Raw genomic sequence first — 13,364 nt, forward strand, 5'->3', positions numbered from 1 at the left:
AAATATTGTTATCCAGTTGTAGGGAAGAGAGATACCGTCCATTTATTAAACAAGTGTTGAAGCAGCCAGGGGACTAAGTGCACGAGTAAACAAAGACTTCTCACCTGGGGCAAGCTTGTGTGAAACAGTTTGAATGCAACAACAACAACAGATCCGGTCCTTAGACTAGCTAAGGTACCAGCATAGGAGGCCAGCTATACCTCGCCGTTCTCCCTCCCCTCCGCTAGGTGGCAGCGCGCACACCTACCGCTCTCCCGATAGGCTCTGCGCGGGCGCGTAGCTTCAAGCGAGCGGAAGAGCCGGGTGCGCAAGGGCAGCCCAGCAGGCGGAAGTGGGTCGCACGCCCGTAGCCGCCATGCCGGGAGACCATCGCCGCATCCGCGGGCCGGAGGAGTCCCAGCCGCCGCAGCTCTACGCGGTCGAAGACGACGAGACGCCCGCCGCGCGCGACCCGACGCGGCTCCGCCCGGTGTACGCGCGCGCGGGGCTGCTGAGCCAGGCCAAGGGCTCCGCCTACCTGGAGGCGGGCGGTACCAAGGTGCTGTGCGCCGTGTCCGGTCCGCGGCAGGCCGAGGGCGGCGAGCGCGGCAGCGGCCCAGCGGGAGCGGGCGGGGAAGCTCCGGCTGCCCTCCGGGGTCGCCTGATCTGCGACTTCCGCCGCGCTCCCTTCTCCGGTCGCCGGCGTCGCGCGCCCCAGGGCGGCGGCGGTGAGGATCGCGAGCTGGGGCTGGCGCTGCAGGAGGCTCTGGAGCCCGCCGTGCGCCTGGGGCGCTACCCGCGTGCTCAGCTCGAGGTGTCGGCGCTGCTGCTGGAGGACGGCGGCTGTGCGCTGGCCGCGGCGCTCACCGCGGCCGCGCTCGCCCTAGCCGACGCGGGAGTGGAGATGTACGATCTGGTGGTGGGCTGCGGCCTGAGCCTCACCCCGGGACCCTCCCCGACCTGGCTGCTGGACCCCACGCGGCTGGAGGAGGAGCACTCCGCGGCCGGTCTCACGGTGGCACTCATGCCCGTGCTCAATCAGGTGGCCGGGTTACTGGGCAGTGGGGAAGGCGGGCAGATCGAGAGTTGGACCGATGCGGTGCGCCTGGGCCTGGAGGGCTGCCAGCGCCTCTACCCGGTCCTGCAGCAGTGCTTGGTGCGGGCTGCCCGCCGGAGGGGTGCCGCCGCCCCACCCTGATTGGAAAAAAAAAAAAAAACAAAAAAAACTGAGCGAAGAGGATGCGGAGGACTGCTATCGCCCTTCTCTTCCCTAAAGGACCAAGCGCTGATGGTCGCCTGACTCCGCTGAGCTGAGAAACGAAGAGTGGGGCAGTTGGGCGCACAGAACCAAAGCACTGCAAAGCTCTGTTGGAAAGGTTTAAAAGGCCGTTGGAACATGATCCAGTTGGAGACATTTGAAAGCCGCCATACTCCGGAGTTGGAAAGAACTTGGGCTGGACTTACCTAGTAAACGATATATGGGGCTGTGGTCTTGTAAGGGACGGACCCTGTGCAGGCCAGCCATTGGCGCCAATATTTAATAAACTGATTCTTTTGAGAGGATGGACAGGGGAACTTTGCCTTCTCACTACTCAGAGTAAAACATAAAAACTTTTTTTATGCCTGGAAATACACCTGTTGTGTTTTTTTTCTTGATGCTAGAGTTAGAAACAATGCTGTTCTGAACCGGGTGTGTGTTGAGTCTGTGTTTTCAAGGGCTGGAGTCATTCATTACTGCTTTAAGTGTTCATATTAGCCCACTGTAACTAAGAAAGGGTTATGTGCACTCGGGAGGCAGAGGCAGGTGGATTTCTGAGCTCGAGGCGAGCCTGGTTTACAGAGTGAGTTCCAGGACAGCCAGGGCTACACAGAGAAACCCTGTCAAAAAAGGGGGGGGGGGGAGTATGTGCTTTGGAGGAGAAACCTCGTGTCCTGGAGCATTGTCTGGGGCAGCTGCTGAGGTGGTAAGTCTGAGATTCCAGGACAGCCAGGGCTACACACAAAAACCCCTTCTGGGGGGGGGGGAGGACTGGGAGAGTTAAAAGGAGAAGCCCGAGTGCACACCTACCCTTCCCTTTAGGACAAAATCATGTCGAGGAGTTGGGTAACTGAAAAGGATTTTGCTCTGGAAGGATGCCCGGTTCCATCCTGGTATCCTGTCCAGGCTTGGCTCCTGGGACCAAGGCTCAGGGCAACAATGGACTACTCAAATGGAGACCGCCTAAATACTGTGGCATCACTTACAGCCTGGCTATTCCTTAAGGCAGGACAGGCCTGACTGATCGGGAGTATAGGGACTTTTCTTCATTTAGGGTTGAATTGGAGGAAGCTGTGTGACACTTATTAAGGAAGGGGTCTGCTCAGCTTATGAGGACAAAGAACCCCTGATGAAGAAGAAATACACTTTTTTTTTCCCCTTCTGACATGACTCTAGAGCAGATCTGAAATTAGTGTTATACTAGTGTGAATCAAAGAGCCATAAAAGCTGGGCGTGGTGGCACATGCCTTTAATCCTAGGCACTCGGGAGGCAGAGGCAGGTGGATTTCTGAGTTCGAGGCCAGCCTGATCTACAAAGTTCCAGGACAGCCAGGGCTATACAAAGAAACCCTGTCTCGAAAAAATAAACAAAAAAAAGCCATAAAAGCTCCCCTATTCTGAAGAATAGCCTATAGCTTTGTAGGGTACATGGTGGGTTTAACCAGAAGAGGTTGGTTAGGTGGGCACACACAACCTTACAGCTGGGTGTCACTGCAGGGATACAAGTGTGTTTCACTGCTGTGGCTGCAGAAAAATCGACACACCACCAGGTTTAGTGGTGCGTGGGCAAGGAGACAAATAAGAGGCACCCTTTATTCCGTGAGAGCCAACAGTGCTCGCTGGGCTCAGGGCCCTGTCAGGTGCCTCCTGTAAGACCACCACAGTTGAATGAGAATAATGTGAGATACTGCTGGTCGGGGGATGGGGGGTGGAGGGGGGGCTTCCCTACCCTGCCCACAGCAGGACTCGTGGAGAAGACCTCAGGAGTTAACCCAAGACTACCGGAAGGTTTCCTGGGTGGGCTGGGCCATGCTTCAGTACAGTACCTTCAATGCCCAAGTGCCAGAAAGGTGACTTCAAGTTGCAAGGGAGTGACTAGGTAGTCTTCCAAAAATACAAGGCAAGCAAACAGCCCACTTGAGAAGTACCAGCTGAACGAAGTCCTGAAGGTTTCCTGCCTCCTACTGGTCTGATGCTAGATTCTTGACCTGCAGAGAAGAGAGGGAGGGGCTGGCTTAGAGAGCAGGAGGCACAGCCTGGGAAACATGGCTAAACTGTGCTGAAATCTAGTTCTTCCATTTCCCCTCCTTCCCCTGTTTCAGGACCTTGGGGGAAGTCTGAGGCTATTCTAGATTCTTTGGGGGATGGGAGGGGTGCTGGAGAGTGTCCGATCTAAGCATACCTACTAACACTGAAGCCTGCAAACTCAGAACAGGCAGGCAGGAGCAGGCATTCTCCCTGTAGCACATTCCTTTCCCAGGGCAATTGTGACTCGGGCCATAGGCAGCAGGGAGGACCTTCCTGAGCTCATCCAGCCTGGGTTAGGCAAGACATGAAGGAACTCACTGATAATGGAGGAAGTTACGGGAGGGCAGAGAAAATCTAAGGCCCTTATCAGTGTCCACATTTGGATTGTCTCACCCTAGGAACATTAGCATGGCACAGCCCTGGGGAGGCAACCGATGGGGTGAGGCCAGAAAGGGGGAAGAAAGTCAATTTTTTGTTGTTGTTGTGTTTGGGGATAGGGTTTCTCTGTGTAGCCCTGGCTGTCCTGGAACTCACTCTGTAGACCAGGCTGGCCTGGAATTCAGACATTGCCTGCTTCTACCTCCCAAGGGTTGAGATTAAAGGTATGCGCCACCACCTCCTTCCTGGTTCAGGAAATCAAATTTGAACAAGCTTAAAGAGGGAGGCTGGGACTGGGCATATGGAATGTACTTAGGCACAGTATAAAGTCAGAGTTTCTCTGCCTCCTTTCCAGAAGATGGTATTTCAACAAAGAACTGTCTTAACCCAGTGTCCAAATACCTGGCAGCAGCCACTGGTATAGCTGAGCCAACCAAACCCAGAGTCAAGGGGCTAAAAAGCAGAGGAGAAGGGAGACGTGGCTGCCCTAGGGTCTGCTCTTGGTTATAGGTTGTAAACCTGTACTGGCTGGTTTTGTCAGCTTGACACAAGCTGGAGTTATCACAAAGGAGCCTCCCTTCAGGAAATGCCTCCATGAGATCTAGCTATAAGACATTTTCTCAATTAGTGATCAAGGGAGGAGGGCTCATTGTGGGTGGCGCCATCCCTGGGTTGGTAGTCTTGGGTTCTATAAGAAAGCAAGCTGAGCAAGCTAGGGGAAGCAAGCCCATAAATAGCATCCCTCCGTGGCCTCTCCATCGGCTCCTGCTTCCTGACCTGCTTGAGTTCCAGTCCTGACTTCCTTTGGTGATGAACAGCAATGTGGAAGAGAAAGCTGAATAAATCCTTTCCTACCCAACTTGCTTCTTGGTCATGATGTTTTGTGCAGGAATAGAAACCCCAAGACAAAACCCATCTGTACCCTACTACTTACTCTGTGTTCCTACATAAACCACGTGCTCTGTCTTTGCTCACAGAGAGGCCACAAGGACCCAGGTAGGGTGAAGGAGAGCAGAGCATCCCTGGCTACCCCTTGTCTGTGTATTGCCCTGAGCTGCCTGCCTCTTGGTAGACCCTCTGGCCCTTGGATGCGTGACTCAATATTTTGAGAAGCCCTCACTTCCAGAACACCTGTCCCCTTCACTGTCCTTTGTTCCTGTTTAGAGAGCCAATAGTCAAAGTTCCAAGGTCCCAGCTGGCTCAATCAGGAGCCTAGCAGTAATCTCGAACTCCAAAGAACAAGAGGGAGACTAAGACGGCTGCTTCTACTCCAGATATCTGGAGGGAACCAGGACAACCTCACTAGAGGTCACAGAGGTCCTCTGGCCATGGGGACAGGCAAGGGAAATGACGTCCAATGCTTGTAAAGGAGGCCTCCTGTCAGAGAACGACATGAACAGAAGAACCCCAAAGCCCCCGTATCTTCAGGAGCAGGGATGACTGGGACCCATGGAGAGCGTGGTCTGGGCACCTCCTTGAGTACCTGCCCCATGCGCGGATCCCTCTGCTGCTCCATGGACTCCAGACTCTCCAACAGGCTGTCCACCTGGGCTTTGATCTTGCTCAGCTCCCTCCGGATGGAATCCAGCTCCTGGGTCTGGTCTGCTAAGAGGGGGCAGGGTTGACGCCGACATGGCCACAGGGGGCCACCGGGGGCAGGAACTGAGAGCCCGTATTATCAGGGCTTTTCAGACTTCCCTCACTTGAGATAAGGCTACCCAACTCTTCCCGGGCGCTGATGGTGAGGGCTGGGCTCCTCACTCACACTTTATCTGCTCCAGGGGCACGTGACCGTTCCCGCAGGCCTTGTGAGTGTTGTAGGTGTTCTTGACCCCTGTACTTAGATGGATCCTTCGTCTCTTGGCTGGCACCTGATTGATGAGTAGAGGGGTCCTTTTGCTTTCATCCAACCTAAAAAGACAGGAGAGGAGAGAAGGGAGCAGTCAAGTCATCCAGGGCCACCTGCCCCTACCTCAGGACACAGCTGGCAAGACCCAGCCACTAACTAGTAGTGTATATCTTCACTATTCGACTCAGTTCTTCAGTTCACAGGTAAGGGAAAACCTGAGTCGGTCTGGCAGCCGAACTTGGAAGAGCAAGTATTCCCTCCCTCCCCTCCTTTCCCTCTCTTAAGTTGCCCTGGTTGGCCTCAAACTCTCTATGTCGCTGAGGCTGACTTTGAACTCGTGTCCATCCTACCTACACCTGCAGCCCTTTCTTTGACGGTCAGGACTCTTCCTCAGAAGACACCCTAGGCTCTTGCCCAAAGTCATTTTGGGAGACCACAACAAACCAGCTTCTCCCTGATTGGACTCTTAACACCACCCCCACCCCNCCCCACCCCCCACCCCCACCTCCCGCCTATGTTCTAAGTGGCAGCAGAGTGACAACCCAGTCGGCTGTCCAGCCAGAGCCTAGCCCTCCAAGGGCTCTTCTGCCGGAGCCAGGCACGGCTGATCTTCCGGATCTTTGTCCGGCAAAGGATGAAAGGGAAGTTAAGCCAGAGCCCAAGTTCGTAGTGTGGGTGTGGAGACTTTAATCCTAGCGTGGGAACCGCCAGAATGCAGAGGGGCTAGTAAGACAAGCCACCTGCCCTTGGCTGCGGGCCGTGGTCGAGCTCCGAAAAGGTGCCGGGCACTTTAGGGCGGTCTCACCCCTTTTCACACGGAGGGATGAAGTATCTATGCTGACAGTTGGGTCTCGATTCCAGAGCACGAATGGCTGGTGCGAATACACAAAGCATTAGGTCCTGCCTGGGATGAGGCTGGTGAGCACGTTGAGTTGGAGTCTGGTCTAAAATTAAGAAACAATTTCCTGGTGCTGTCGTCTTACGTGCCCAGCTCTAAGGCGACTCCGTGGGCCAAGTGAAGGATAGGATGCCCATCTGCCCTTACAGCCTGCAGGGTCCCCACAACTGTGATGAGATTTCCTGCCACCTCTGCTTCCTGGATTCTGGAGGTCTGGGTGGGCGGTTGAGGACATTTGGGGCTGCTTCGGATTCCGGCCGGTAGGAGGAAGAAAAAGAGGCAGGCGCAGGAGATCAACGCGGAGAGGGTAAGAGTCTCTCCCCAACAACGTAGATCAGATACGAAAAGAGTTATATCCAAAGTTCCAGATGCAGTTCAGCAGTTCAACGGTACTATGTGAACTAGACCCTCACAGACTGAACACAATCAGGAAAAGCTACTTTCACAGCAAAGCATTGGTGGTTCAGTGGTAGAATTCTCGCCTGCCACGCGGGAGGCCCGGGTTCGATTCCCGGCCAATGCATGTCTTTCTTTTCTTAAATGGCTTTCTTTCTCAAGTAGTCAGAAAAAAGCACAAAGAACTAAAAAACTTCAACCGACAGAATACGACAGCCTCGACTAGAAGTAGCCCCTCCTTGCATTGAATAGAGTGCACTGCCTGCCCCTTCCCCCTCCTTGGCTTTTCCTTTTTCCTCCAAGAGGAGCAATCTCTGCTCCGGTGCAAACAGCTGCAGTCTATCTAAAATCTTGAGTCTTCCCACACACAGAAAGGAATGGAAGAAGAAAATTTAAAAAGTTCAAAGAAAATTTAAGAAAGAAGAAAGAAAAGGAGAGAGAGAAATTAAGAGAAAGTAAGAGAGAAATTAAGAAACCCAAAATACACCATTTTGTAGGTGTCTCTATAGGCAAATACCAAACTGCCTCCCAGAGCTCCACTTTGGAAAAGGAAGGAACCAGTGGGGACCATGTTAACAACATGGTCGATGGCTTCTGAGCCTTTTAGCAGAAAAGTCTAGTGTCCTTGGCTCCAGGAATTGAATTCAAGTTGTCAATCTTCGTGGCAAGCACCCTAACCCACTGGTTTGTTTTGTTTTCTTTTCTTTTTTCTTTTTTTAAGATTTATTTATTATTTGTTTTGTTTTCAAGACAGGATCTCAAAAATGTAGCTCTGGTTGTCTGGATCCTATGTAAGCTGAGCCTTGCTCAGACTCACCAAGGTCCATCTGCCTTTGTCTCTCAAGTGCCGGGGTTAAAGACAAGGGCCACAATACCCGGTCAGTTAGTATTTTAACATCTGACGTGTCCTCTATCCAAGAATGATACAGTAAATGGACTTGTGGTTTAGGGAGACAGTCCCTGCTCTACCCACTGTCTCCAGGAAGGATGGGTATATCCAGACTTTCAATCCCAGCACTTGAGAGTCAGAGACAGGACGATCTCTGCGAGGTTGAGGCCAACCAGAGCTGCATAGAGAGAGATTCTGTCTAAAAGTTAATTAAATAAATAATAAATAAGAGGAAGGGAGAGAGGCGGGAAGGGGGGATTAGGGGCAGGTGGGAATGATCAGTGTATGTTGTATGCATGTATGGAACTTTTAAAGAATTTAAGAATATTGTCTTAAAAATAAATAAATAAAAATGTATATAAACACACATGCGGACACATAGAATACAGAACAACTGGGTGGTGTGGTGACTCGGTAGGTAAAGGAGCTTCTCACCAAAACACGTACATGTACACGTGTGTGTGCTGACACACGTGCACACTTACATGCACACAGACATGCGTACACACGCGTGAATGCACACATGCAAATTAATAAATGTGATTTCTTTTTAAATTCTAAAGCAGTAACAAAAAGAGGTGCTTTCCTAGCTGGGTGTGGTGGCGCACGCCTTTAATCCCAGCGCTTGGGAGGCAGAGGCAGGCGGATCTCTGAGTTCGAGGCCAGCCTGGTCTACAAAGTGAGGTCCAGGACAGCCAGGGCTATACAGAGAAACCCTGTCTTGAAAAACCAAAAAAAAAAAAAAAAAAAAAAAAAAAAAAAAAAAAAAAAAAAAAAAGAGGTGTTTTCCTAAAAATTGTTTTAGTCCCGCCAAGCTAAGGAAAAGATGTCATCTAGAAAGGTTCCCAAACATCGACATTTAGAAAAGAAGTTTCCGATTCTGCCACAGAAGAGGTTCTCCTTGATGGACTCCCTGACTCCAGGTTGGAAAGGGAGCACCCTCCAGAGTCATGAGGATGTCAGGCTATGTCAGCCCAATAGGGTGGAATGCGCTCTGTCAGTTAGAGACAGAGCCTGAGACTCGGGGGTAAGTCACGGATGCTGAGATGCTGGGTGGGCAGCGTGCTTAGGGAACCGTCTAGATTCCTTTTTCCTTCTCAGGGGAACACATACAAGTAGACAACCAGCCCGCCTTGCTGCCAGGATAGACTCACCAGAAGATGTTCCCGTCCCGTGGTCTCTTCTGGCCTGGATGGGCAGAGGCAGGCCTGGGCTTACCAGCCATGTTCAATCTGATGGAGAGAGAGGGGTAGAGCAGAGGTGAGGAGGATGAAAAGAGGCCTTAGGAGGATGGGTCACATGCACACGTCGGTGCTCAGCCTGGCCTTGGACAAACTCTAGCAGCCCCTATCTCAGGCTGTCTGCTCAAGCTCCAGAGAGTCATCCTGAAAGTTCCCTAAAATAAGAATATCTTACATCTGGAAAGGTCACCCTATTTTATTTCCTTCAGACCCAAACCCACGGTCATATTAACCTCACTGCCCTGGCCCTGGGACTTAGGTACCATCGAAACCCAGGAGGAAGAATGACTGTGGCCCTTGTGTCCTCTGAGAAGACACCCAGCCCTGGGCTGGGTTAATTTTTGAGGTCTCTCCTGTTACTGGCCAGGGATGGAGAGTGCCCGTGCCAGCCGCCCTGGCCCTAGCCACTACTGCCAGGTCCACGCCAAGCACCTGCTTCTGGGCTAAGCCTCAAAGAGCCAGGGTTGCTGGGAGCCAGAAACAAAAGGAACTTTAAAAAAATTTTTTTTTATTATTGGGGCAGGGCACAGGCCACAAAGTGAGTATGGAGTTGGGACAGTTTGCTGGAGTCACTAGGGTAAAACTCAGCTTGTCAAGGAAACCCAGACCCTACCCACTGAGCCATCTTGCTGACCTGAAAATGGAACTTTTTTTTTAAATCTTAAATTTATTTTTGTCTTCAGATAAATAAACTCCAAGATTTCTTTTCTTTTCTTTTCTTTTCTTTTCTTTTCTTTTCTTTTCTTTTCTTTTCTTTTCTTAACTCTGGGAGGGCTCATGCCTGCACGCTGAAGGCAGGACAAGGAGAACAGAGAGTTTAAGGCCAGCCTGGACTACAGATCTGTTTGATTTACTATAATTTTATTTCATAGCGTTACTGGCTTTTCTAATTACCTAAGAGTTGGGGCTCCTTCTCCCTGTGTAATCAAGCCCCATAGTTCAATTTGTAGAGAATGCCCTCTGATCCTGGGCCTTTCCTCTCGTTCGTTCGTTCATTTGTTTGTTTTCTTCCTGTTTGTGTAAGACAGTCAGTCTTACCTAGTAGACCAGGCTAGCCTCTAATTTTGGGTTGGGTGTTTTTTTGAGACAGGGTTTCTCTGTATAGCCCTGGCTGTCCTGGAACTCATTCTGTAGACCAGGCTGGCCTCGAACTCAGAAATCCACCTGCCTCTACCTCCCAAGTGCTGGGATTAAAGGTGTGTGCCACCACGCCCGACTCCGAGGAACACTGTCTTAAAGGCATAAAGTAGAGAATGATATAGACCAGGACACCAGACATCCTCTGGGCATGACACCTCTCTCTCTCTCTCTCTCTCTCTCTCTCTCTCTCTCTCTCTCCCTCTCTTTCTCTCTCTGGCATACGCAATGTGAACCAAGTTATTTTGTTTTTTTGTTTGTTTGTTTGTTTGTTTTGGTTTTTCGAGACAGAGTTTCTCTGTGTAGCCCTGGCTGTCCTGGAACTCACTTTGTAGACCAGGCTGGCCTCGAACTCAGAGATCCGCCTGCCTCTGCCTCCCAAGCGCTGGGATTAAAGGCGTACACCACCACACCCGGCCCAGAACCAAGTTATTTTGAATTTAAATTTTTCTTCATATGTTGGTAAATGCCTGTGCCTTTCTGGTGGTTGGCTAACAAGAGAGGGTCATACGGCCAGGCAGTGGTGCCACATACCTTTAGACCCAGCACTTGGGAGGCAGAGGCAGGCAGATTTCTGAGTTCGAGGCCAGCCTAGTCTACAGAGTGAGTTCCAGGACAGCCAGGGCTACACAGAGAAACCCTGTCTCGAAAAAAACAAACAAACAAACAAAAAAAGACAGTGTTTCTCATTTTCTCATTGAGCCTGGAGCTAGACTGGCAGCCAGCAATTTTCCTGATCTGATTCTCTTACTCTCCCACAGCCCTGGGGGGGCTGACAAATGTCATCCACAAACTCATTCCTGCTTAGAGTTGTCAGAATTAGTTTCTGTAGCTTACAACCAAGATTCAGACAAATTCAGCACTGAGAATACATGGAGTGGTAAGGAGCCCTGTAGAAATAGTGGGCAGTCTAAGGCTCGTCAGTAGCCCGAGGACAGTGAAAATCCAGCTAGTGCTAAGGGAAGAGACTCCAGCAGCCCCTGGCATGCTGTGTAAGGCAGTTAATCCTGTGGTGCCTTAGAACAGAGAACCCAGGAAAGGCAGGGCTTTGCAGGACCTAATGGCTCCTGCCATAAAAGGACAAAGATCACACTGAAGTCAAGTCAGAAGGGTTGTGCTAGTGGCTAGTGACTAAAGGGATGCCCCCTGCAGGGCCCCATCTGCTAGTGCCCTAGTTAGTAAGCTTCATCTATGTGTGGTCTCTGGGAAGCATGGAACATTGCCTAAGCACACTGCAAGACAGTTTCTTCAGGGGCAAAGCAAAAATATTAGGAAGTGGGTTGGGAACATAGCTCAGTGCTTGCCTGGCATGTAAGGACCCTGGGTTTATCTCCAGTACTGAAAAAAAATTGACATTTACATTTATCATCACAGTTACTCTTTAGGGTTTTTATTTATGCCTCTTTTGTAATATATGTATTGATTCTATGGACACAATTCATTACCAAATATATGAGTACTGATTATATGGACACAATTCATTACCAAATATATAAGCATATTTTGGTTTTCACAGCCAGATGCTTGCAACCAAACCTACAAAACCACCCGGCTTCTGACCTAGAAAGGGTAGAATGACATTAGAATAGCAGCTTAAAAAAAAGGGGGGGGGGCTGGTGAGATGGCTCAGCGGTTAAGAGCACCGACTGCTCTTCCAAAGGTCCTGAGTTCAAATCCCAGCAACCACATGGTGGCTCACAACCATCCATAACAAAATCTGACCCCCTCTTCTGACAGCTACAGTGTACTTACATATAATAAATAAATAAATAAATATTTTTTAAAAAAAGAGAGAAGAAGAATAGCAGTTTAAGCCAGAAAGTATAGCAATGAGCTATCTGCTCGCTTCTGATGAGAAGCCCAGCTTGTTTGGTCTCCATTCCTCCTCTACTCTTGGACAGAAGCTAGCTACTCTGAGTTGGGACCACACTCTTCCTCCTATCCCCAGAGAAAGCAAAATACAGCATCCCCGACTCTCTGCTTCCCCCGTGTGAGTCTCAGTTATCTAACTCTGGTCACCAGACTTGGCAGCAAGTACCTTCATTGGCTGGGCTATCTTGCTGCTCCAATTTATTTATTTGTAAGACAGAAATCCGCCTGCCTCTGCCTCCCGAGTGCTGGGATTAAAGGCGTGCGCCACCACGCCCGGCGTAAGACAGTCTTACCCCTTAGCCCACACTGGCCTCGGCTCGGACTTACTATGCAGCCCAAATTGGCCTTGAGAAAAGTGAATTGCTTCAGGTTCATGAATGCTGAATGCTGGAATTACAGGAGCCACCACACCTGACAGCAAAATGAATCTATATAGACTGAGGAGGAAAAACCCAGACCTATATTCCACATCATGGAAAAATAAAGTTCCCAGATGAAGTCTGTATGGAAATACAGATGGGCATATGGTGAGGTCCTGTTAGTTTTCCAGAACTTACTATGAAAATCTACTAGGAAGCACAAAATCTTTCTGATGCATTAGCCAATGTATGCTTATTGAATAACCTGTTTATTTCCCTAGGACTGATGGCTATGTGGGATATATATCTCAACACCTCCTGAGACCCTAGCAGTCATTATGCTACTGCTGGACATCTGCCACCTCTGGAGTTTAGGGTGGGAGTGTCTGGCGTCCGAGGTTCACCCTCCTTCCAGTCTTGGCAGGCAGCTACTGTCTCCAACAAACGTGGGCGACACTTCCCCGACTGCAAAAAAAGCTTGGACCAGGTGACAAACTTGAGGAGCTGTGGGAGGGAAAAGATAAGCGGGGGAGGTGGGCGGGACTGTCTCACTCAGATGGGGCGGGGCCAGCATAGTGGGCGGGTCCTCGTGCTCGGTCTGGCACTTAAGTGGTTCCCAGCGGGAGATTGCTTTGGTACCTGATTCTTGAACAGCTTAAGGTTGCTTGGCTCCCCACTATGACTCTAACTACAGGCCAAGGTTAAGGCAAGAACACGTAGGGGCCTTCTACGCCCAGGCAGGGATCTGAAACAGCGGGCAATGCTTGAGACCCGTTTTGGCAGACATGACCACATACATAATGAACTTTTTTTTTGGGGGGGGGGGGAGGCGGAAGGGGCTTTCAAGACAGGGTGACAGGGTGTCTCTGTGTAGCCCTGGCTGACCTGGAACTCACTCTGTAGACTAGGCTGGCCTCCAACTCAGAGATCTGCCTGCTTCTACCTCCTACTGGGATTAAACGAACTTTATTATTATTTTTACTTTTTATTTATTTATTTATTTATTTTTGGTTTTTTTTGAGACAGGGTTTCTCCTGGCTGTCCTGGAACTCACTCTGTAGACCAGGCTGGCCTCGAACT

General features: G+C 50.5%; 1 protein-coding gene and 1 non-coding gene across 2 annotated transcripts; both read left to right on the forward strand.

Moving 5' to 3' along the window:
* Positions 1-304: 304 nt before the first annotated feature.
* Positions 305-1,670, forward strand: Exosc6 (exosome component 6). The gene has a single exon (XM_021220553.1). It carries the CDS (start codon positions 356-358, stop codon positions 1,175-1,177), a length of 822 nt encoding a protein of 273 aa, XP_021076212.1. The 5' UTR covers positions 305-355; the 3' UTR covers positions 1,178-1,670.
* A 5,172-nt stretch (positions 1,671-6,842) lies between these two features.
* On the forward strand, positions 6,843-6,913 carry Trnag-gcc. Its single transcript has one exon. It is a non-coding gene; the product is annotated as a tRNA-Gly (tRNA).
* Positions 6,914-13,364: the final 6,451 nt, after the last annotated feature.

Source organism: Mus pahari, chromosome 20, assembly GCF_900095145.1.
Source record: "Mus pahari chromosome 20, PAHARI_EIJ_v1.1, whole genome shotgun sequence".
NCBI lineage: Eukaryota > Metazoa > Chordata > Mammalia > Rodentia > Muridae > Mus > Mus pahari.

Coding starts and splice junctions, on each gene's coding strand:
- Exosc6 (XM_021220553.1), top strand. CDS start 356: ATGCCGGGAGACCATCGCCGCATCCGCGGGCCGGAGGAGTCCCAGCCG.